This window comes from Clytia hemisphaerica, unplaced genomic scaffold (assembly GCF_902728285.1).
Source record: "Clytia hemisphaerica strain Z4C2 unplaced genomic scaffold, Clytia hemisphaerica genome assembly, whole genome shotgun sequence".
Classification (NCBI taxonomy): domain Eukaryota; kingdom Metazoa; phylum Cnidaria; class Hydrozoa; order Leptothecata; family Clytiidae; genus Clytia; species Clytia hemisphaerica.
Window position 1 is genome coordinate 328,648 of NW_027104522.1, and position 23,201 is coordinate 351,848.

The following is a 23,201-nucleotide window of genomic DNA, read 5'->3' on the forward strand; positions in this document are numbered from 1 at the left end:
AAAACCCCAAGAAAGTTAGTCCACCAAATGGATAAGATACTTCCCGGCTTGTACCTGTCCGATAGCGTACCGTGCTGAATCTATAAATAGATTTTATTTTTGAAATATTAATCATTACTCTCGATGTGTTTGTACGAGTTCCAATCCCATCAACCTTTGCGTTTATCTCTTTTGCACGTTAATTGCATCATTTGACAAAGATTATATAACAACTTGCACGTATCTTTAATTGAGTTTTAATTGAAAAGTAATAATTATGAGGTATCCGTTTCGGGGCCCTATTGAAAGAAATTGATTAAGTTTACTTTTGTATTGTTTGTTGTTTTTAGTATTTGCTTCAGAGATTTGTTTGCAAAAGACGAGGCTTTTTGGTTGATAAGGTAAAATCATAGGTTATAAGGTACCTTATCGGGGAAAACTTCGTCGGGGAAAAGTGACGGAATTTTAGCCAAGTGACGAATATTTTTCCCCGATAAGGTATGGATGATTATTAGTACCTAACACCATGGCGGTATAAAGAAACAGGAGAAGTATGCTATTGTAACCATGCTCGCCCTACGATTAAAAAAATTACGAGGTATGCATGCTCATAATCTCATATATCGTGCATTTTTAATGAGCTCTTTTGTTGATAGGTGAAATCTTATTGGCTAACTTAAGTGTTGGAAATAAGATGAGACGAGATTCATTGTTTCTGACATTGGTGTAAGAAAATATTTGGACTAAAAAAGGGCCTGTAAACTTTGCAATCCTTCATCAAATGACAAGATTTTTCGATCAACATTTTCTTCAAGGTGAACCCTATTGCTTAATACTTTCCTCCAAAATTCTCCAGCGACTTTTTGTCTACAAATTGGGTCTGAAATTGTGTGTGCTTATAAAGAACTTTTTATTTTCTGGCTAGAGAAAATATCTTTTCAAAACAAAATTTAATGGATGCCAAAATTGACCGCAAACTAATTTCGTGGAGCTAATTTTTATTTTATTCTCGTATATTAGAAGGCTAGAAATCTTCGATGCTGATAGTCAGAATGTTCAGAACAGACTTGAGTTCTACTCCCGGGGGGGTACTAGGGCAAGATAGGTTACGGGAATGCTCCGCTGGTCAGGGTACCTTTTTTAACCTCCACGAGTCCCAGGTAGGGTCGCAAAAACACCAAAATAGAAAAATCAGTCCCTCGTAGGGTGCCTATTTTTGGTAAGTTTGGGGAAAAAGTAGAAAATTTGAGAACATTTTGGAATTTTAGTCCCATTCAGGGTCACTTTTTTCACAAATTTCGAGTCCCACGTAGGGTCCATTTTTCGAACCTCAGCGGAGCACCCCCGTCGATCGACAAGGGTAGTACCCCCCCCGGGGTTCTACTAAAAAGTCGTATTTCGTCGGGCGAGCCTAGAATTTCTTTTGATTTATTACATAAAAGAAATCAAAAGACTTTAACGACCAATTACCGACAAATTCATCTCCTGTCTTTCTTTATACCTCTATGCTAACACTTTGAGACGGTAAGATTTCTTGACTGCATTGCTATAAGAGTCTAGACGTGTCCAGTAAGACCTTAAGATCGGCCACCAAAAAATACTCCAAATATCATATGTATGGGATTTTTAGTTCAGTGTAAACAGGCTAAAATAGACCTTTTGCTGGGCACGTTTTCTTATCATTGTTTTGATGTCAGAGTTTTTAATTATTCAACATGACATTGGCCTAAATAATCTTCGGCAGATTTTGTGCCCTACTGCAAAATTGTATTTACATATTCTTACAAAACCTAAAATCATATACACTGTTTTTTATAAGAAACAGTAAGTTTTGGTTCGGGCTCTTTCTTTATGTCTTGGCACTTTAAGCCTCAAACTGTTGTTTATCCTGTTTTAATTTTGAAGGCTAAATTATAATGTTTCAACTCCATTTTTTACTAGTCGGTTACCCCCCAGGGGGGAACTTAGGAAAAATTGAGTACGGGACGTGCCGTTGGTCAGGGTCCCTTTTTTAGGCTCTGAAGATATCTGAAAGTCTGGCAGGGTCTTAGATTTACTAATTTTCAAGATGTTTACAGTATCTGACGCAGATTTTTTTCCGTTCATTGACGGGAGTATCATCAACGGTCGGGAGTATCTCATCTTTGTTGTTTGGTTTTATTGTTTGGAACTCGGGGGGGGGTGGGTAGTACCCTTGTCGACCGACGGGGGTGCTCCGCTGAGGTTCGAACAATGGACCCTACGTGGGACTCGAAATTTGCGAAAAAAGTGACCCTGAATGGGACTGAAATTCCAAAATTTTATACTTTTTCCCAAATTTTCCAAAAAAAGGCTCCCTGACTCATGGAGGTTAAAAAAGGTGGAATTTTACCCATAAAATAATAACATTACCCCCGTCTTTTTTGTCATTCTATAAGTATTTCCAAATTAAGTATTTACTGTGCGAGTGTGGCTCAACGGATAGCGCGCTGGGTTTCGGATCATAAACTCTTTCATTTGGTGGGTTCGAACCCCGGTCGGGTCGATATTTCAAGGTTTAAGAGAAGTTTAAGATACTCCCGCCTGTCGATGATACTCCCGACCGTCAAGATGAGATACTCCCGACCGTCAAAATGAGATACTCCCGACCATCGATGATACTCCCATCCATGTACGGAAAAAAAATTTGCGTATCTGACAGGGTCGACTTTTGGTAATTTTTGACAATTTTCAGGGTGGAAATTAGAAAATTTTTCGATTTTTTTTATTCTGACAGGGTCCATTTTTCAAACTCCAGTGGCACGTTCCCGTCTGCCGTCAAGGTCAGTGCCCCCCCCCCCCCGGGTCAGTTACTAGTTTGACACTAAAATTGTTTAAAATCAGCACCCTTCTTATATTGTTTCTTTTTGGCAAATTTATTGCTCTTACCAAAAAGTGTACTTATCATTCTACTTTCTACTGCGTTTGTGAATCGTTTTCCATGCCATTTCATACAGTCTGTTCCAAGAAAAGCCGACCAGAATCTATCAAAGCTTATTAAAAATCTTTTGTCTTCAATAAATTACTTTTTATTTTATTACGTTCAATATATTCTGGATTGCCCAAACAATTAATTAATTTGACTACACAAAGGATTGATATGGAGAGATATAATATTGAGGGAGCACAGAGAAGACTTTACCAGATATCGAGACAACTCAACAACTCGCTACACTACTATTCTGAAACACTACATGACATTAATTTCGATCATTTCGCAAACCTTCCTCCAACAGAGTTGGAACCAGAGCGTGGTTATGATTTCAACCTTGTCAATGAAGGGCAGAATGTATCTGGCTTAAAATGCACGATTTGTCATTTATTTTTGCGTGAAACACACTCAACACCGTGTCACCACGCTTTTTGCCGTGGATGTCTCATGAAATGGAATCAACAACAGCCCAGTAATGCAAGGGGGTAGACAACATTATTCACCCGTATTCCAGTCTTATCACATAGAGAAAGTGTCTACTTCGCGTCGTAGGGGTGGCACAGTCACTTTCGGTCGGGGTTGTGGATGGTGAAATTTGTCGTTCTTTTTAATGTTGCGATGTAGGCACTTTCTCCCTCCTCTTATAGATACATGTTATAATCCAAGAAAAGATGGTTTATTGAAGCTAAGACACAAGTTTCACTTCAAATGTGCACAGCCCTTTATCCTAACAACCTCAAAAATGTTTTAACGTGTCGCCTAAATCAAACACTGACACCACCCCAATTTTCTGACTTGAAAACAATGGAATTTAAATCCCTAACCAAAAAAATATGGGAATATCAATCCCCATCGAGTTGCGGTTCGTTATTTTTACCCCAAATGTTTGAAAAAATTCTACCGGATCTGTGAGAAGGGGGTCTTTCTAGAGGAGACTCATAATTGTTGATCCAAAATCAGAATGAATGCGAATGTTTACTGGGTACAGAGGATTAAAATCTTTGACTCGACAAAAAGTGCTACCCGATCTACCTTAAGGGAACTAATTTTTGCGGGAACTAAATTTTGCGGTTTTTGCGGATTTAGGCCCAAACCGTAAAATTAAGTTCCCGCAAAATTTTTCAAATGCGAAAAACAAAGGTCGAATAATTCACAGTACGGCTCTAATTTTTTTTCAAGTGAGAAATCCGCAAAATTAAGTTCCCGCAAATATTAAATATTAAATGTTGAACTGCGAACCGCAAAAATTAGTTCCCGCAAAAAATAGTTCCCTTCAGGTATCACAAAATTTCTCTTTCATTGTTCTTTTAGAGAGGGGGCGGAAAGAAAGTTTTAGATCTATCTGCGCAGTAAAAACAAATACTTTCCACTAGCAAAATATGAAAACATTTTAAGTGGCGGTAAAGGACTGTTAACCTGACTAAGCTTTTTAATATTCGTCCCATAGCTTAAAAAGATGCCCAAGCTGCAACGAACATTACGATCCTAAAAAGGTATAAATTTATATAAATTTCTGTTAATTTTGACTGTTTTTAAGTTAATTTCGCAAATTTTATAGGGTAAATGGTTTTATCACGGCTCTAATTGGCTCTAGATTAAAATTTTGAAGGTTTAAAGACCGGTTTTAACCAACACCATACACTGACTAAAAAGATAATTACCGCGTCATAAAAGTCTGCTCTCCTACAAACCCAAGAGGGGGTTGCAATGAAGGGAAATCTGCACATATTTTTAAACCCCCCTCCGATGAATGGAATAGAGAGTGATCCGAAAGAGATGCACGAATCATATGAAATAGGCTAATTAGGACGCCTTTTAGTTTGATTTATGCAAAAAAGGTTTTTCTTTCATCTGTAAATTTTACAAAGTTCCTCATTCGTTATCTCAAGACGTTATTGGCAAACAAAACGATAGCTTAGCGATTACTGTTTCAGATTTATGTGAATGGAGTGGTTGATCGAATGGTGAAAAACGATATCGACGTCAAATGTCCACAACACGAGAAAGAATGTCAATGGCAAGGAAAAATCATTGACTATAAGGTAATAACTAATTCTATCAGCTAAACCCCATTAGTAATTTAGAATACTCTGGAAAAACTTTTTCTTTGATCTTGTGGACTACAATTGAGTAGTATCTCTTGTTTAGACGGTAATTTTTTGCTCAGATTTTCATGCTCTATCCGATGGTATCAATCATTTTTGTCGAATTCGGGAAAACTCGCAATGTGGGTAAACAAAATCTTCGGCCTTCTCGATAAATTTCAGATATCTGAATCTGATGTTATTTCGACAAATATTAAACATATCATAGGGTTATAACATAGTGTATAATGTGCTACTATTCCAAAATACATCAGAATTGTTGCTCGATTTTCTGTTTCACTGTTTTCACATGTACTTCAGTGTTTTCCCTTGTTTTTTTATGAATGGTCCAACGAAATTCCCCTCCGGGGCTCCTAAGTAAGAAATAGCCCCGTACTATGAGGGTGAAGTTAACTACAATACAAATATCAAGGTTCGTTATGTCATTGAATACTTGCACTGAATATTTCCTTTTTTAAGGATCACGAGACAAAATGCGATTTTGTAATGGTACCGTGTAAAAATAAAGGATGCAACAAAAGTGTGGCTAGAATCAACATGGCTGATCACAAATCCATTTGTCATTATCAAATTGTTGAATGTGAATATTGTAGAAAAAAGACTACAAAACTCGAGTTTGGGGTAAGTTTAACTGTGACCAGTTCTTAACACTTTCCGAGCGCATAAAAGTTTTTATTTTCGCTACACTTTTCCCTAATAAAAACATAAGCGGGGTAATCAGGTTGCTTCAAATGAGGAGTTAAATTTTGGAAAAACTTGCCGTGTATCGGTCTTTGGTTAGCGAGGATCTGTGTCTCAGTTTCCCCCAGTATTTTGGGACAAGGACAAACCCAGCATTCTCTTTAAAAACAACCGTACGTTCGGCTCAAAATTAGGCGTTTTGAAATCGGACCCTTACATTGTAGAGAAAGTTCCTGAATTCGAAATTCCTTTCTTGATGCATAGAAAATATAGCATGTAACAGTCAAATACACGATAATCCTATAAAATAATCTAACGGCATAGCATTTTCTGTATTTTTCTTTTAGAATCATTTGTGTGGAGAATGTCCGTTAGTGAACGTCAAATGTCCAAATGAGGGATGCCAATCAGCACTTGTTCGACAAGAGGTAGAAATTAACTTCCCCTTTTCTTGCTACCGCAATTTCTTACTTGGCAGAAACTTTCGCGAAAAAGGGCAGAAATCGCGACAGTTTCTGCCGGCGAAAGTTTCTGCCCTTAACGTATAAGGTAAAATAATGATATATAATAATGGGGGGGGGGGGTTGGGCGAGGTGGAAAAAGGTCCTTAAGATGCTTGACAAAAATAAGAACATTGTTCCCTTGTTTAATTTCTCTTTCTGTTCTTTGATACTGTACAGATTCCCGAACATTTGGCTGAAGAATGTTTGTACGAAAAAATTGAATGTGAATATTTTGATGTTGGCTGCAACCAAAAAGTAAGTATGTTGTTGGTGGGAAGACAAGTGTGAAAAAATCTTAAAGCTAAGATTCTTAGACTTCGGATTGGCCTAAATTACTCACTGTGTTTGTTTCAAGAATTTTGATAAGGAAAGACTTGGAAAGATCTCGTCCCCATGGTATCTAAGCCCTATCTAAGTTACCATGGACGCAAGGTGATACAGAATAGTGTTGGTATTATCTGACGCGCTATCAGTAAGAATGAAAAATTCTATAATACGCAGAGGGAACGAGGTTGAGGAAATCCTATAGTCTGAATTGCAGACATACACAAAACAGGAGCACAAATCTGTTAGTGGATGCCATAGTAGCCTAAGGAAAACCTTGGTCTTGAACGAGACATGCAACTCTTTCTAAAGTCTGTCCAGATATAATTGGCAGTAGAAACAAGAATACCTGTAACTTTTGATTTTTTTTGCTTGTTTTAGAGAATCAAAAGCGCTATATTTGAATGTATTTTTGGTTGAAAAATTTGCGATTTTTAGCGGTTTAATTTGCGATTGTAAAAATTGAGCTTTTTTTTTACTTATGCTATAACGTTCATTTTTACACCAGTGGTAGTTTAACCTTAGGCTAAGAAGTTTGTTAAATTTCAAGGCAAACAGAAAAGTCCTTCGGAAGATACGGGACCCGAAATACCCCTGGGTAGCACTTTTCTGTGAAATATCAAATCTCCAACTTATTACTAAAAACGGGGGTTATGTTATCTTTTTTGAACAGTGCAATTAAAAGTTGGAAAATGTTAAGTGTTGGTGCATTGGTAATTATGGTATCATTGATTATTTCGAAACGAAGTGAAATCATACAGTATAATTGTTTTTATTGAAAGGATAAGCATGAACTTATATTGCCTTTGTTATTTTTAAGTCATTAAAGAACTTTGCTAATTCCCAAAACACTAAACACAGTTTGGTTATGAGGTCATTAAAGAGATTGTAAAATGTGTTATGATCGAGAAATGTTTTCATCATCATACTATACAGATACCCCCCGTTTTTAGTAATAAGTTGGAGATTTGATATTTCACAGAAAAGTGCTACCAAGGGGTATTTCAGGTCCCATATCTTCCGAAGGAGTTTTCTGTTTGCCTTGAAATTAAAAAACTTCTTAGCCTAAGGTTAAACTACCACTGGTATAAAAATGACCGTTATATTCCACTGCCAATTATAGGGATTATATCTGGATAGACTTTAATTAACCAATTTTGCGTTTTATTCTTGAATTTATCAGGTTCAACGCAAAGACCTGGATAAGCATAACAAAATCAACCTAGCCAAACACCAGAAATTTATGCTTCATGATTACAAATTGATGAAAATGCAACTTGCTGAGGTCTGCCAATCTAACAAGCAGTTGAAAGATGACCTCAAAAAAGCCAACGAAAATATAGAAAAGCTGAAGCCACGAAACCAGAACCAATTAAAACCATTATTGTGCGGAAAAAAGTATCGAGTTTGAACATGATTTTGAGTAGAAGGTTGTTGCGTGTGTTTAACAAAATGTGAGAAAATATACCAACACAATAATTGTTTTTACAACAGTCATTATGATTAAAAAGAATGAACTTTCTTTACAATTTTCATGACGTTGAAGTTTTTAAGAATTGCTTTTTTTTAATTTAGTGAAACACACATTAAGAACTTTCTTTCTATAGAAGTGGTACGACTCGATACTTTTTTTCCGGACACCCTGTATTATCATTTAATGGAGCGTATCGAATTAGAGAGTGTCAACTGTAAATTATGAAAACAAAGACGACATTTGTAATTTCTAGAATCGAACCTCTTAATTTTTCAAAGAGAGAAGCTGTTTTGATCACTCGAGCCTTTTTATAATGCATATTCACCATTACTTATAATGTAAGTCCACTTCGGTATATACATAGACTAGGAGCATTTGACGAGGTTGTCATTTTGAAAAAGAATGTTTAAAATCCAAATAACAAAAAAACTACTTGGAGTTGAAAGATATAATCAAAAATGAGAAACAAACATCAATAACAGATTTGCAATCCCTTTATTCTCAAATAAAAACATTGCTTCATACTGTTTTTATCTTCCAAAAACAACTAAAATCTGGCCTAACTAAAGCCAAAAGCACATTACCATATACTACCGGGCCACTTAATCGCGCCATTCAGTCTATCATAGAGCTTTAAGTGGACCCCGGGCTAGTATATACATAGAAGTCGAAAGACATACTAAACACATAATCTTCACACAAGATGAAATTTTCATTAAGAACAAGCAATTCACGAAGGAAATCATTTGGAAAACAATGACGTCATCATTTTTTTAGTCAAAATCGCCTTTTCCAAATTTCTGCTGACATAAGTTGGAGTTCACCAAGCCCTGACATGGGGCAAAATTTCATAATCTTGATTTTTGATTGGTACTTTTCAAGAGATTCTAATTTTAAAACATTTCTGAGATTTACATCCTAATACATTTCTTCGACTAAACAATCTGGTCTAAAATCCCCCAGTCTTTTGCGCAAAATTTATGATATTTTTGGACATGTCACAAGAGTTTAATTTATCTCAGGCTAACTTCCCTGGCTCCATTGACTTCAAAGCCCCGAAGAGGCTAGGTTATAAACTACTGGATCGGAAATAAAGCCACTTTCCAAACAAAAATTCAAAATACTTTTTCTTGCTTGAGAAAGGTTAAAGATTCATCTCTAGCCATTCAAACTCAATGCCTGGCTCGTGCCAAAAGGTGTCCTTAGTTAATTTATTCTACTCTCGTATCTTTAATAGACGAGGGTCTTGAATAAGCGGAAAGAGGGAAGAAGTGTTGAGAATTTTTCAAATATTTAGTGCCGAAAAGAATGTCGGGGTGGAAGATTATTAATCAGAATGTTCCGCGTGGAAAATTAAAGGAGGCGTCTATTAGAGACCAGAAAGTAATAAAGTTGGATAACCAAAAAGAAAAAAGACCGCGTCTGATGTAAAAATAAATCGAATTTAAATATATATTTTCAATAAAGATAATGTACAGAAATTTATTTTGGCAATGATCGAAAAATATCATTTCCAGGCTGTATTTGTTGTTTTTGTCGATAAGCCTTTAGACTTGGTCATCTCGCGAGATGATTTGGTCGGTTTTTTCTTCATCAGCCTTGTTTGAACCTAGAAATATCATTTACGTCCATTTCTTTTCAATGCTGTTTCTAAGGCCTTTTCATAATTTGTTTTGAATGCAACGGCTGCCTCGTTTTGAAACCATTACCAAGGTGATTATAAACCCCTTGAAAAGAGTGAACTTATAATGAACTCTTCTGGGAATCAATTACCATAGTGATATTTTGAAAACGAGGTAAGAGTTGCACGTGACGTAATTTATGAAAAAGGTCTAATATAGCGATCGCAATAGGGTCTTTGTATAAATTATCTTTAGTGCAATGACTGCCTCGTTTTGAAACCATGCCAAGGCAATATTTTAAAAACGAAGTAAGCATTGCCCGTGACGTAATTTATGAGAAAGTCTTTTTTATTTCATTTTGATCCAGAAAAGCAACCTTTAAGGGGATTGTGCTAAAAAGCGTGGAAAGATTTCGGACTACTTTAATGGGATAAATTTTCGTGGTTGAGCTCATCTGCGAAATTTTAAGATTTTGCGAGGACTCAATTTCGCGGATGGCATTATCAGGAGGACAATGTTTTTATGATTTTGTGTCTTTTTACTGCTAAATTATACATACTGCCTGTTGAAATATGCATTATTAGCGCTTCTGACATTTTTAGAAATTTTTTGGGAAAAATTTTTCTCGAATAAGACCTTTACAAATTTCCATAGGGACTTAATTGCGCGGATGACACCCAACATTTATCCCATTAAAGTAGGCACCAATTTTAACATCTTAAAACAAAGAGACTTACGTTCGTCGTTTTACTTTCTGCTTTCTTCGTATTTGCATTTTGTTTCGGTCTACTGTTTGGTTGAGGATTGCTCGTCAAGGATTTGTTCGTTCTTGTTGACATTGTTCTCTCGTCTGTAGAATTGCCAAGCTCCCTGCAAACAGAATGTTAAATATTGCTTAAGAAGTATCATTAAAAAAGGCTTTAAAAGTATAGCATTGGGGAAAATAATTTGTCCCGTCCGACACTTTTTTGTAAAAATCTACAGACGAAAGTTTTTATCAAAAGGTTCACCGTAGACTGACAAATAAATAACAATCAACTTACTTGACCAGTAAATTTTTCAGCAAATGAACCAGTTGTACATCACCACTGCTTACGACACCATCTTTCATGTCATTAGTCGTTACCATAGCATCATTTTGCTCTGGTATTCGAGAATTTGTCTGAGGAGAATAAAAAAGTAGATTGTCTCATCCTTAAGGGCGATCTCTTGACGGTAAATTTTTTTAGCTAAAGCGTCTTCCATGGTATTTACAAACTTGCTATCGATATACCCTGGGTTTAGATTCTTGCAAAGAACTGTTTTAATGAATAGACGGGTTAGCTTGGAGTTAGCCGGGATACCCAGACCGTAAACTTTATTACAGTCTATTTTATTATATTTTGTCTATTGTTTAACTAGATCGTTTAGATTCAACTCCGAGGATGTAAAAAGTGATTGGCCAATGCGAGCCCACTCGTTTAACTCGCTTATTAAGATTTTCACGGGGTTTTTTGTTACGCCCCGACACATTACAGCGCCCGAACAACTTTTTGTGAAGATAATGAAGAACACCAAAACATTTCAACAACAAAGTGGGTGGTTGTTTGCATGTGACTGACTTTTCGTTGTTGTTCAAATCAGTTTTTACATGTTAAGTTGATTATGTGCATGTTTCGCTTGTCTGCCTGGGTTTTGAGGTTTTGTCAACAAGGATTCACTCTCAGACAGTGTCAAACAAATTGTATCAGACTCTTGGTGCACAAGACTTTTCGTATGTTGAGGAAATTTTACTTTCTATAAAATTCTGGATGCCTAGACTGGCTTGAAGTATAAGAGGAGTCGAAAGAACATGCACGTCGACATAAAAATATAATGATCAGGACAATGTCATAGAGTTACAGTTGTCTCTCGCTAATTTGAACTCGAACGGGGAATCTTATTTGTTTATGGAAAGTATGGGGACTGGGAATTTATCCAGATTATAGAAAGATTCGAATACGCGAATAAGCGAGAGTCAACTGTACGAGCAGAAATAGTAAAACTCGTTCATTCATTCGAAAGTACATGCTAGTAGAAAATGAGTGAGTAGGACAATGACAAATATGTATAGTAAACTCATTCATTCATTAGCTCAAACTTTACCTCTTGCTTCGATTGTCGGACAACTGATTTTTTGAACGCCTTATTCATCTTTATTGGTTGTTTTTTGGGCGTGTTTTGAGATGAAGAGGGCGGTGGTTTTTCTTTTTGTAGGAGTTTGTCTACTTCTTGAGATATAGAGACTGGAACTCGTTCTGTGAGAGAAAGAAACATTATTCAAGTCGAACAATGTCGGAATGATACAGGGGATGTTCAAAGGGTGTGGACGATAAATTTTTTAGTGTTGACGCGCAAGGTAGAAAACCCATTAAAGGAAGACATTTTTAAAGGTGTCCAAAAAGACTTCTCAGAGAGAATTTGATTAGGCGGATAAATGATATTTTTGGACTAAAAACGTTGGCAAAAAGGCAAAAACTATTTCAGCTCTGAAAAAGTATAAAATTAGATGGGGAGAACGCACGAAATATCTTTGACAGATATCAATTGGAATTCTGAATAACGAAACCATACCTTTAGGGAACTGATTTTCGCGGTGCGAGGGTACTAAATTGGCGTATTTTGCAGAACTAACTAACTTTTTGCCGAAATTTTTCATATTCCTAGGGGTTTTTGAGGATTTTTAGTAAAGATTGCATTTCGCGAGAACTTATTTTCGCGGTGGACAACCAAAGACGCAAAAATTAGTTCCGCAAAAATATAAGTTTCCACGAAAATTAGTTCCCTTAAGGTACCTTCATGTTGGACATCATCTTTGACAGGAATTTCATCCAACGGTTGGCCTGGTGATCGTTGTAATAACTGAAAGAGCAAAGGAAAGTAGTAGCTAGAAGAAATGTCTTTTATAAAGATACATGATACACGACTTGAAATCTCAAACATAGAAACAAACCAAAACATTTCAGGCTGAAAATAACCAAACAGAAAAAAAAAGGATTCAGCTACATATTACTAGAGAGACTACTCTCTGGTGTCTGATAGAACGGGTACCATTGCCAATTGATACTGATTATATCTTCCAAAAGAATTCCTTAATACTCTTAGACCGAGATTTTACTCGATTTATTACTAGAAGTACCTCATAATAAATTATTTACTGAATAAAATTCCATTTTGTTTTGTGTAAAATAAACACTTTGTAAAACGAGATGTCAACTCATGTCACTAAATAAAAAATATGACCCAAACTCAAGTACACTACACTGCACTACACGCTTTTTCTTTTATAAGATTGTACTCTATAAGAATATTCATGATGAGATTGGCCAAAAATTTACGGATGTGCTTAGAATACAGGAAAGAATGGTGTTTCGCCATTCGATGATGGTGGTATTCTAAGCATATTCTTAATTTTTTGGCTAATTTTATCATGACTATTCTTGTAAAAGAAAAAGCATATAGATCATTATCATAGAATTTGGTAACTGAAACTAAAATTGTCTTTTTTGGGGGTTTAAACTGCAAATTGTTAGCTTTCTCCCAGTGTTATGATTACATGTTAAACCGAACCTAGGAATTCCTTAAGAATATTTCAAGATGAATTTACTCAAAAAGTTAAAAGAATATCCATGACGAAATGGAAAAAAAAACATTCTTATAAAAAAGCATGCGAGATCTAATTACTTTTGCAAAAATGCAAGCATCAACAAAAGTACTTTCATTTTTAAAACAAGAAAGGAAAAAAACAATGTTATGTTATTGTTGTAAAAAACTGAGCAGTGTAACGCTTGCTTGATGTAGAGATTTTGTTTCGTCGAAACATCAGGAAACAGGTAAAATAATATATTCATAACTGAATATTTATTAGACATCAATAGTCAATAAGTCTTGTACATTGAAGGAAAAAGATTAAATCAGTTGTTCCTGGTCTTACAACTTTTCTTAATCGAATCTCCGTCAAGTTCGACAGACCATTTTGGATATCAGACGTGCGATAAAATGAGATATGGTATAGCGATAGTCAATGGCTATTACTATCACAGGAAGTTTGTTTAAAGTCAACGAGGATTGATTAATTCTATATCACATATTTTTTAATACATCACATATTATGCTATTCTACTGTAGTCAAAGGTGGATACCTTCTCTTTTGAACAACAGCGAGTGATTTTTAAATATTACCTTGTATTTTACAGTACAACACTCGAACTAGCCGAATAATGTCTTATAATATTCGAAGACACACTCAAAGGGCTAGAAGAAGAACAAGAAGTCCCTCGATAGAAAAGTATAAGCCAATCAAAGTAGAGTATGGACGTGGTTATGACTTTGACCTTGTCAATGAAGAACAGAAAGTATCAGATTTGGAATGCACAATCTGCCATTTACTTTTGCGTGATGCGCACTCAACACCGTGTCATCACGCTTTTTGTCACGGATGCTTGGTGAAATGGAACAATGAACAACCAACCAGAAGAAGAATGTAAGCATAAAAAACGATACACGCTTTTTTATATATAAATATCTTCTATAAGAATATCAGGGTGAAAATTTGCCAAATCGTAAGAATACCCTAAGAATACCCTCTAGGGTGAATTTCAAAGAATTTGATAAGAATACAGTCATTATGTATTTGGTTAACAGAAAAACTGCTTCCTTTGTTAGAGATAAAATTGAAACTTTGAGGAGGAAATGTGATTTTAACCCAAATGTTCACTCAAAAGTTCAAAACTCTCAAATTGATCATTTCTCATGTTTGTAAAACAGGCAAGTCTAAAAAAGTAAGAATATGTTAAGAATATTTCACCCTCAATTCTGGCAATTTCTTAAGAATACTTGACCCTCGCTCATCCAAAGTAAACTATTCTTATAAAAAAAGCGTGTATTCTTATACCAGCAGAAAGCTCGTTCTTTGTAAAAATCTAAGAGTAGCTTTATAAGATTTCCACAGAATGACTGGTAATCGTGGACCAAAATTGGGCCTAAATGAAGAGGTAAGTTTCGTAAGTTGAGATTTTTAGTGCCCCGTATGTATAAAAAGTAAAATATGTTTGTAGAAACAACGCGAGGGATGAAATTTTTGGGTACCTTTTCTCTGGTTAATCTTAAAAAATTAAAACACGAAGAATCGGTCGCTGGGACGGGGACAGCTACCCGCTCTGCTGCTACTGCTTGTAAGAATAGAAGTCATTTATATTCGATGACATTCCTCTCGCGAATATATTTTCTACAAACAAAAAATGGTTATAAATTTTATTCCGATTGTTTCATTTCAGGTCGACACGTTGTCCAAGTTGTAATGTACAATATGATCCTGATAAGGTAGGTTTTATTATTTTATCATTCATAAAATTTTAACAAGTTCTTTTTTCATTGATCTTCATAACTAATATTCTCAAAATACTCACTACCAAGAGAGCATTAAATTCTGAGCAAAAAATGTATTACAACAACTCTCTGCCTAATCCGAGTCCTCCCTCTCAAAATATCTTGTAATATACTGTTCTTTGGAATAGACTGGAAATGGCTAGGTCGTAAAAAAGATGTCACGGGACCCCAGGCTTGGCCCCGTACTAATGGGCACAGACTTTTTAGGAAAAGATTTTGGATAAGCCAATAATAATTTTTTTTATAGATTTCCTTTAATGGAGTGGTTGACAGGATGGTGAAAACAAGTATCGATGTCAAATGTCCACAACACGAGAAAGGATGTCAATGGCAAGGAAAAATCATTGACTATAAGGTAATGGCTCGTCGTCACTCTGCGAAAATGATTTTTGAACATTTTTGTTTAGATTCGTGGTATTTATACGGAAACAACCAAAATAGCCCGGGTGTTTGCCACAAATCTTATTGTTTATGTTCAAAATTCATGGCAAACATCTTTTTTGGAGCTATCATATAAAATATTACATCATGAATATCACGAATAAGACTTGGTTAAAGTTTGCAGTGAGCCTTTTTTTATACATTAGTGTGATCTTAAGTGGGGTCTACTGCTATTTACTACCCGTTTCGAAAACAACGACTTGATTATCATGACTGGTAAAACATTCAGACACGTCTTAGTACGGAAAAGACATTGAAGATCTTTTTTTAATTATTACGTTGAACGACATCCCCGCATCACACCTTCGTTGATTAAAGAAATTGGTGGAAGAAGTAGTGTTTTACTGTATACTGTTTAATTTATATATAATTTATTATTTTAGGATCACGAGGAAAAATGTGATTACGAGATGATACGGTGCAAGAACAAAGGATGCCAAGAAAATGTAGCCAGACTCAAAATGAATTACCACGAGGGAAATTGTGGATACCGAAGAGTTGAATGTGACTTTTGTTGTTTGGAGATGTCAGCTCGTGAAATCGAAGTGAGCCTATTTGTGCGTGGGTCGATACTGGAACTAACCCAACCCCATCAATGAGTTAGAATAACCGTCTACAATAAACCTGGGAGGGAGAAATCTTAATTGAACAGATTTTTCTGTCTACAAAAGGAAGAATAGCGACAATCCCAGTCTCTTCGGAAAAATGCCAACATCTTGACGCATTTTTCGGACAACCGATATATCTTCTTTTTCATCTGATTTTATAGAATCATCACGGAGAATGTCCTTTCATAAATGTGGAATGCCCCAATGATGAATGTCAACTCGAATATCTTCGACAAGAGGTAAAAATCGATTCCAATTTTATGCTACTTGAGTTTGGTCTTACTTAGTTATAAGTAAAAAGAAGTATACTCATCTGGTGGCTGTCTATTCTCTTTTTTATTTGCGCTAGACCTAGGAGATCAAATGCTGAGGTGGAGCGCCACACCAACTCTCAGCTCCCAACCGCCTAGATCAGATTACCTTAGATTAAGCTACTCATTCGCTGAATCAGCGGTAACCGGGGATCTAATCCACAGCCCTTTGATTGTAAGGCAAAATGCTCTACCGACTGAGCTACCAGGTCGCGATACTTCTAGATTGGATGAATGAATAAAAAGAAGGTTACAAAGAATTTCTTTTCTTTCTTTATTGTACAGATTCCCAAACATTTGGCTGAAGAATGTTTGTACGAAAAAATTGCATGTGAATATTCTGATGTCGGTTGCAACCAAAAAGTAAGTGCTTTATAGAGGTTTCATCCATGACGAGAGCTTTTTAGAGGGAGGAGCGGGCGCGCGCGCGGAAAGACAAAGAAACAGAGAGACAAATAGTGTTAGGCGCACGCGTCCTTAATGACTGCAAAAAGTCATCTCCTTTTAATCGCATACGTCATTTTATTTAAACGCACAAAACAATTAAAAATATTTATTCATTTCTTTTGTATCATTTATATCATTTATACCTTAGGGATTTTTTCTAGCATTTCAAATTACATTCAGATTTTTTCGTATCAGTTCAATTTTTTCATAATCATTTAAGTGTCTGTTGAGGCATCATATGAGGAAAATGTGAACTCATCTCAAAATCAAACTTTCAAAGTTAACCTTCAAATTCAAGTCAAGTCAACTTTCAACATCAAATTTTCAATTTTAATTTATTGGACAGAATTTACACCACATTTATTTCTGGCAAGTTGGTAAGAATTTATTTAATTTATTAACTTAGATTTCTTTTATTTTCCTATCTAAAATACTTTGTCAATATTTTCATTATTCTTCATTTTTCTCACTTTGTCATCTAGATTAAATCTTGTCATTTTTTTATTCATTCAGTTTGAACTCTATCATCAAAAGTTACGAACACTTGTGTCCATTCATTTTCTGTCCGGCTACAAATAGTCGTTCTAAGATTATGACTGTCAACAGGTTAACGATAAAAAAAATCAGCGCAAATTTTTGAAGCACAAGTAATTTTGAAAACCTTAACCAACGACGGTAGCTTATATTCGTCAGTGTTGAGTTTTCATTCCTTTGACTAGAATAACACATAAATACTGAACATTGGTGCTCAGGTGCTCGGGAACGTTCTAAAAATACCAGAAAACGCTCTTGACTACATAGAGATATTGAAAAATGACAATGGGTGCATAATCTGATCGTTCCTGAATGTTCTTAAATGCTCAGCATCAATTTTCAAAGAACTTGTACAAAAAAGCGTCCCTGAGCTTTCATAGACTTTACCGTGATATGAAGCGCCTACGCTTGGTTTGGGCCGCAGATATAATAGAACTAGATCATAAATGTATAAAATGAGTGTTCAGGAACGTTCTATGTAAGTAATGAATGCCCAAAAGAACGTTCCATTTCATAACATATAAACACTTTGAGAGCTTTATCTTATTCTTGAATTTATCAGGTTCAACGCAAAGACATGGAGGAGCATAACAAAATCAACCTTGCCAAGCACCAGAAACTGATGCTTCATGATTACAAATTGATGAAAATGAAAGTTGCCGAGGTCGAACGATCCAACAAAGAATTGAGAGACGAACTCAAAAAAGCCAATGAGAAGAAACCACAAAGTCAAAAACCAGTTCTTAAAAATAAGTTCAAATCGCTCTATGTTACGGAATCTGAAGATTATGTTACGGAATCTGAAGATTCCGATTCCGATTGATTCCATTCCAGTCTTAAAATTGGTTTTTATAGTAGGCGGCCAAGCCTGGGGTTCCGTGACATCTTTTACTAGAATACAGCCGCTTGAAGTTCAACAACATACCGACTTCAGTACAATGAAGACAAGATTCGACGTCAAATCACAGTAGAGCTGACAGTTAGTTGGTATTCCTTTGTGTGTTTTAGTCAGAGAGTTGTTGTAATACATTTTTTGCTCAGAATTTCATGCTCTATCAGATGGTACCAATCATTTTCGTTTATTTTGACTTTTGAAAATAAGCTATTTCTCTACTCCTCATTTTTTCCTTACAGTTTCGCCTATGGCGTCACTATATTGGTCATAAAAAGTTTTCCCGGGTCTAATCCGCGTCTTTCCTCTCAAAAATATCTTGTAATATACTGTTCTTTTGAATAGACTGAAAATGGCTAGGTCGTAGAAAAGATTTCACGGGACCCAAGGCTTGGCCCCCTACTATTAGGTAGAACATACTCAGACCTAAGTATCTATTAGCAAAAATAGAATTGCAGGAATAAACTGCAATCTATACAAATTGATATTATTCCGTTACGATTATTGTATTACTTTAAAACTTAATTAAATCGTTAGCCAATCTGGAAAACCGTCTCATAAAATCTGCCCCTCTTTGTTTCGAGTTGCTGAATAGCTTTCGAATTTCCTCTGCCCGACTTTAAGTGCTTGAAGATCTGAGATATTAAAATTGACTCATTGAACATTTAAGAAAAGTGAAACATACCTAAATTTTGAAAGAACATAGGTAAGTTACATTTGGAGAGGTCAGTGCCTTAAAACTTTTGACATACAAAAATTTCCAGGCTGTCCATCAAGAATAATAAAATCGATATTTCACTTCCTTAAAAGTATAATGTTCGAAATAAATTATATTTACCGTAAGCGGATTAATTTTGGCGTGGGTTTAATTTGGCGAAAAATGTTGTTTTTGGAGAAAAAAAAAGGAATTAATACAGTAGAGTCTCCCTTAACTCGAAACTCTATTAACAGAATGTCTCCCTAAATTAAATGTTCCTTAGTTTATGTTTTGTTACTCGTTGTAAGAAATAAATAAACAAAATACTTCATTAGTTGTTTAACACTATGTGTCCTCTTTTAATGTCCTTTAATGTTTTCAATTTTAGCCCAAAGTTAATTCAAATTTCATATTGACATTGAAACTGCGTCTTAGTCTGTGTAACATAACAAATAATGAGCATCTTTCGTAGAACGAATAAAATTCAGTGGAGTCTCCTTAACTCGAACAATTTTTCTCGTCCCTTCAGTTTACAATGCCTTATAAAGCTTACAACATAACACGAAGTTTCCTTATCTCGAATAAATTTGTATTCCCCCGTGCATGTTCGAGATACAGAGGCTCCACTGTAATAAGAAATAAGAAGAACAGACTTACTGTTTCGATGAAATGTGTCAATTGGACATTTTTACCATCTGCTAAATTTAAGCGACTTGTGTCTGTTGTTGTTGCTATACCACGTGATTCGGATAAACCAACTGAAAAATAATTCACAAAGAATCATTAACCCTATTCATACTAGGCTTTTAGGGGCAGTTCAAAACTGTGGGGGAGCTGTTCCTGTACCACCCCTTAACTTTTGATCTACAGTGAGGAAAAGTTGAAATTTTTCTACATTTTCTTTTGAAAATCAAAACTATTTCTATATTCTTTTTAAAAGCAATCGGTTTATTCCCCTTTAAATTAAGTGGTCAGGAACTTTGTCTTCAAGTCTGAGTTTTTTGGCTTGTTTTGGACGCATATACGCGTCCCTCGTGGTCTAAGGGTTAATAGGCCCGATTGTAGTAAAAAAAACTAAAAAGTATTGCCAATGCCCCAAAAATCGAAATTTTGGGAAATTGAAATAAATATCCGTAGATATTCACTTAAGGAAAAAGTGTGCAAAATTTCAGCAAAATCCGATCATTTTTGAAGTTTCCACCCTGCCCTATAGTTTTTGTGAAAGATAGACACAGATTCTAGCTCAACTGAACATAAATCGAAAACAGACCTTCTTCCTCGTCAAGATCTTGGTAAAGTAACGAAATTGGATCCTGTTTGTTTGCATCGACTCTACTTGTATTTACTCCTTCTTGCAACGTCCTGTCTGTGAAAAGTTTACTTGAAGGACTGTCTGTGTATTGTTGGTTGGTTGGTCTCTTGTTTCGGTCGACAGGGGATGAGGTTCTTGGACGGTTTATGACGTTCGGTTCTTTTGAAGGTGAATGAAGTCTGGGGTGTGATTGTTGTTGTGGGGTTTGTTGATGTTGATAGCTCATACTGTTGCCATGGTGATCTTGTTGTGATTCAGATAAAGATGGCTGCAACACGCTGTCTTGCTGCATCGATGTTTGATGATAGTGTTGTTTAGGGTTGTGTGTTTCTATCAAACGTTGTGGCGGTTGTTGGTTGTTGTGGTGGGGTGTGGCTAAGTTTTGATGTTGGTATTGATGTTGCTGGTGGAATGTTGATGTTAATGGTTGAAATGATAAAGAATCGTCAACGTTTACCTTAAAAAGAAAGCGAAATCTTGATAATTATTAATCATGATTTATACAATGCGTTAACTTTTGATTCACAGATAACAAAATAAATACAGGGATATTCAACCCCACTGAACTAACTAAATGGCTGATCGAATCATTTGGCGTTGAAGTCCGGTTGACAGTTTTGGCATTTCTTTATCAAATAGATGTTTCGGTATATATCATGAATACAATTAACAGTACAGTATAAAACGATGGCGTGGGTCCTGATATTCGTGATATACCAAAGCAGCTATTGATGAAGGATACGTCTTTGTATCTCTTTGAGGTCTTCAGACTGTTAAGTTATCCGTGGCCTTCATAATCGAAATTATTTGTGTTCATTCGTCTGAGAGTCGAGAGAAGTGTGAGAAATGGTGGGCACCGAAAAATATCACTGCAGTAAAGCAAGAAGAACATGAAAGATGAGTAGAGAGAGAGTGATACCATTTTATTTTTTTGGTTGTTACTGATGAGTGAAACAGTTTCATCCCAATGTTGTTGCATCATCAACTTCATTCGCTGCATCAAGTCACTCCTTGGTAATGAAAAGAATTCATCGATATATAGAATGATCAAAGCAAGGTTTTTTTGCTGGAGGCAAAATGGATTTTACACAGTGAACTACAAAGCCTCTTTAAATACTTTAAGGGCAGAAAGTTTTTCGAGCAGAAGTTTCTTTGCGAAGTCAAAAAGCACATTATACAGGGTGTCCCTAATTAAAGTATCGAGTTTGAACATGCGATTGAGTAGTAAAGTTTGTGTGTGTTATCGCTAAAATATAAGAACGTTCTCCATCACACAGGCTTATTACAAAAGGTAGTTACAACGTATAAATTAATCGTAATGACAAAGAAAAAAGAGGGAGAGCTTAAAATACAATTTTGTGAACACGCACATAAAACTTTCTACTCATACAGGGTGTCCCTAATAAAAGTATCGAGTTTGAACATGCGATTGAGTAGAAAGTTTTAAGTGTGTATTCACAAAATTGTATTTTAAGCTCTCCCTCTTTTTTCTTTGTCATTACGTAACAATAAAAACATACTCTGCCTGTTTACAAATGCAACGAAATTACGGTCATGAGAAAAACGCAACAATTAAAACATGTTTGTAAAGAATCGTATGTAAAACTATGAAAATAATAAAAATGGAATGTATGGAACAATAAAAAAGTAAAACGAGGGAATTTGAATTTTTATTATTTTTGATTTTTAAAGACGTACATTTATGCAACAGGGGAATAGTAAAAGGGCTATTGATTAATTTATACGTTGTAACTACCTTTTGTAATGAGCCTATGTGATGGAGAACGTTCTTATATTTTAGCGATAACACACACAAACTTTTTTACTCAATCGCATGTTCAAACTCGATACTTTTATTAGGGACACCCTGTAGTTGTGTTTCGACTCGATACTTTAATTAGGGACACCCTGTACATTACAATTGTATGAAGGAGTTTCTTTTTTGTTCTCCATTCTTCATCTACAATATAATATTCCACTCCTAACGATCTTTTCAACGAGCATAAATCTAGTCTTTCAAAAGTTACAGCTTTTTTTCAGCAGCAGATCATATTGAGACAGACTTCAGAAAACATAATCCAGCTAAAAAGAAATTCGAATAATGTGGTGAGTGATATGGAGAATCTATGGTAACAAAAAATTTTTCCAAACCTTTGTTTTTCAAGACTTTGTCCAGCGATGCTCAATGATTCTATTTGCTTCTTGGCTTTGTTCAAGCTATAAAAAATCAAATCAGAAAGTTCAAACTGTAATTTTTAGTGCGTTTCATTTTTACCGATGAGGGTAAAATTTCTTATAGAAAATAGGCAAAAGATAATGAAAGGGACAAATCATAACATAGTTGTAGTTACAATAACTTGATATGATCCTATAACAGTTATCGTAGTATCATAATAAGATTCATATTACTGTATTTGTAGTTACAATAACTTGATATCATCCTATAACAGTCATCGTAGTATCATAATAAGATTCATATTACTGTATTTGTAGTTACAATAACTTGATATCATCCTATAACAGTTATCGTAGTATCATAATAAGATTCATATTACTGTATTATACGGATTGAAAACGACTCCAACCTAAATGCCAACACACTTACTATGCTTGAGCACGCCAGTGACATTAACAAAATCTCTCGCTTTCGCAGGGTAGGAACCGACCTACTGTCAGCCGAGGGTTGACATTACTGTTCCGGGGATAAGAATTGATTGAGACTAATTTGAAGTTACTTTTTTGGTATGCATTATCTGCATGTATCTTTACTCCATAATCATATATTAATTATATATCTCCCTTCTACTGAGAGTTGTAGGCTCCTTACCAAATATCCTTCGGCATGCTAGCCATACCGAAGGTGGGCCAAAATGAAATATGACTGCCTGACAACCCCCCACAAAAAAAAATGTGAC

The 23,201-nt window shown here is 35.4% G+C and overlaps 3 protein-coding genes across 5 annotated transcripts in view; 2 read left to right on the forward strand and 1 right to left on the reverse strand.

The window, feature by feature from the left end:
* The first annotated feature begins 2,792 nt into the window (after positions 1–2,792).
* LOC136821974 (TNF receptor-associated factor 5-like) lies at positions 2,793–8,318 on the forward strand. Its single transcript, XM_067078192.1, has 7 exons — positions 2,793–3,414; positions 4,377–4,422; positions 4,864–4,971; positions 5,494–5,655; positions 6,063–6,143; positions 6,396–6,473; positions 7,726–8,318. The coding sequence occupies exons 1-7, from the start codon at positions 3,098–3,100 to the stop codon at positions 7,951–7,953; spliced, it is 1,020 nt and encodes a 339-aa protein (XP_066934293.1). The 5' UTR covers positions 2,793–3,097; the 3' UTR covers positions 7,954–8,318.
* Positions 8,319–9,444: 1,126 nt separating this feature from the next.
* Positions 9,445–23,201, reverse strand: part of LOC136821970 (centrobin-like) — an 80,447-nt gene continuing 66,690 nt past the window's right edge. For all 3 annotated transcript variants that reach the window (XM_067078189.1, XM_067078188.1, XM_067078187.1), the window contains exons 18-26: positions 22,438–22,503; positions 21,206–21,296; positions 20,245–20,743; positions 19,632–19,732; positions 12,452–12,518; positions 11,763–11,914; positions 10,682–10,800; positions 10,376–10,508; positions 9,445–9,625 (exon numbers count right to left, since the gene is read on the reverse strand). In XM_067078189.1, the coding sequence (XP_066934290.1) occupies positions 9,524–9,625; positions 10,376–10,508; positions 10,682–10,800; positions 11,763–11,914; positions 12,452–12,518; positions 19,632–19,732; positions 20,245–20,743; positions 21,206–21,296; positions 22,438–22,503 (1,330 nt within the window). In that variant the 3' untranslated portion in view covers positions 9,445–9,523. The remainder of the gene's footprint in view (positions 9,626–10,375; positions 10,509–10,681; positions 10,801–11,762; positions 11,915–12,451; positions 12,519–19,631; positions 19,733–20,244; positions 20,744–21,205; positions 21,297–22,437; positions 22,504–23,201) is intronic.
* On the forward strand, positions 13,406–19,317 carry LOC136821975 (TNF receptor-associated factor 6-like). The gene is made up of 8 exons (XM_067078194.1): positions 13,406–13,489; positions 13,853–14,139; positions 14,933–14,978; positions 15,292–15,399; positions 15,869–16,030; positions 16,255–16,332; positions 16,690–16,767; positions 17,948–19,317. The coding sequence occupies exons 2-8, from the start codon at positions 13,877–13,879 to the stop codon at positions 18,206–18,208; spliced, it is 996 nt and encodes a 331-aa protein (XP_066934295.1). The 5' UTR covers positions 13,406–13,489; positions 13,853–13,876; the 3' UTR covers positions 18,209–19,317.